General features: G+C 46.3%; 1 protein-coding gene across 1 annotated transcript; it reads left to right on the top strand.

Annotated features, from left to right (window-relative positions):
- Positions 1–121: 121 nt before the first annotated feature.
- On the top strand, positions 122–888 carry LOC107125022 (gastrula zinc finger protein XlCGF49.1-like; the record flags this gene model as incomplete). The annotated part of the gene is made up of 1 exon (XM_015428499.1): positions 122–888. A coding segment is annotated over one exon (767 nt), but the record flags the coding sequence as incomplete, so codon positions are not given.
- Between the last annotated feature and the right edge of the window lie 386 nt (positions 889–1274).

Raw genomic sequence — 1274 nt, 5'->3', positions numbered from 1 at the left:
AGAATCCATACAGGGGAGAAGCCCTATACCTGTGCAGAGTGTGGGAGAGACTTTACCAAGAGGAGCCATCTTGTAAGCCATCGGCGGATTCATACAGGCGAGAGACTCTATCCCTGCACAGAATGTGAGAAAAGTTTCAGTTGCAAGTCCAACCTTACAATCCATGAGAGAACTCATACTGGAGAGAAACCGTACAAGTGCCCTGAATGTGGGAAAAACTTCACTCAGAGGTCTCATCTTCGAACCCACAAGCGAATCCACACTGGCGAGAGGCCACACACCTGCTTGGAGTGTGGGAAGAACTTCCGCGAAAAGAATGATCTTGTTCTACATGAGAGAATGCATTCAGGCGAGAAACCCTACCGTTGTCCAGAATGTGGGAAATGCTTCAGACAGAGCTCCCAGTTGTATGTACACGAAAGAATCCATACTGGAGAGAAGCCGTACAGATGCTCAGAGTGTGGCAAAAATTTTCGCTCGGAAAGCAGCCTGAAGGTACACATGAGGAACCATGCCGGAGACAGACCGTATGCCTGTGCGCTTTGTGATAAAACCTACAGTAAGTCAGCCCACCTTGCTAGACACAAGGAAACCCATTTGGGGGAGAAGCCACATGAGTGTCAGGATTGTGGGAAAAGGTTCACACAAAAAAGTGACCTTTCTCTACACAAAAGAATCCACACAGGCGAGAAACCGTTCCAGTGTACAGATTGTGGGAAGAGCTATCGTTGGGAAGGCAGCTATAGAATACACAGGAGAATACACACGGGAGAGAAACCATACAAGTGCTCAGACTGTGAGAAATGCTTTCGATCTAACCGTGCACTGAAAACACACAAAGAGATGCACAAAACGGAGCAATCAGAAAAATCCTCAGATTGTACATGAAGAGATGATGAGGAATCCCAGCCGCTTAGGCACAAGAGATCACATGTAGCTGAGAAATCATACAAGGGTCTGGGCTCAGAGGGAACATTTGATGTTAAATCTACGCTCTTAACTCTGTTGAGATAGATTGTAGCAATGCTCCGTCTGTGGGAAATGCTTCAAGCAGAGTTCATGTGCCGTGTACATATGAGAATCCATTCAAGAGTGGAATTAAAAGAAAATTCTGAAAAACTGTTTGAGGAATACGGTGTGTTGCTCCTCTTAGGGCAGGGAGCCCAGGGCTCCGTCTTTGTATCTTGACCCATTTTGTAGTACATATGTAGTGGAAGAGGCAGCAGCCATGGTTTCATAAAAGTGTAAGAAGACCCTTGCTGGAGATCAGAGCA

This window comes from Gekko japonicus, unplaced genomic scaffold, assembly GCF_001447785.1.
Source record: "Gekko japonicus isolate JY-2015 unplaced genomic scaffold, Gekko_japonicus_V1.1 scaffold14018, whole genome shotgun sequence".
Classification (NCBI taxonomy): Eukaryota; Metazoa; Chordata; class Lepidosauria; order Squamata; family Gekkonidae; genus Gekko; species Gekko japonicus.
This window is presented reverse-complemented; position numbering and strand designations above follow the sequence as displayed.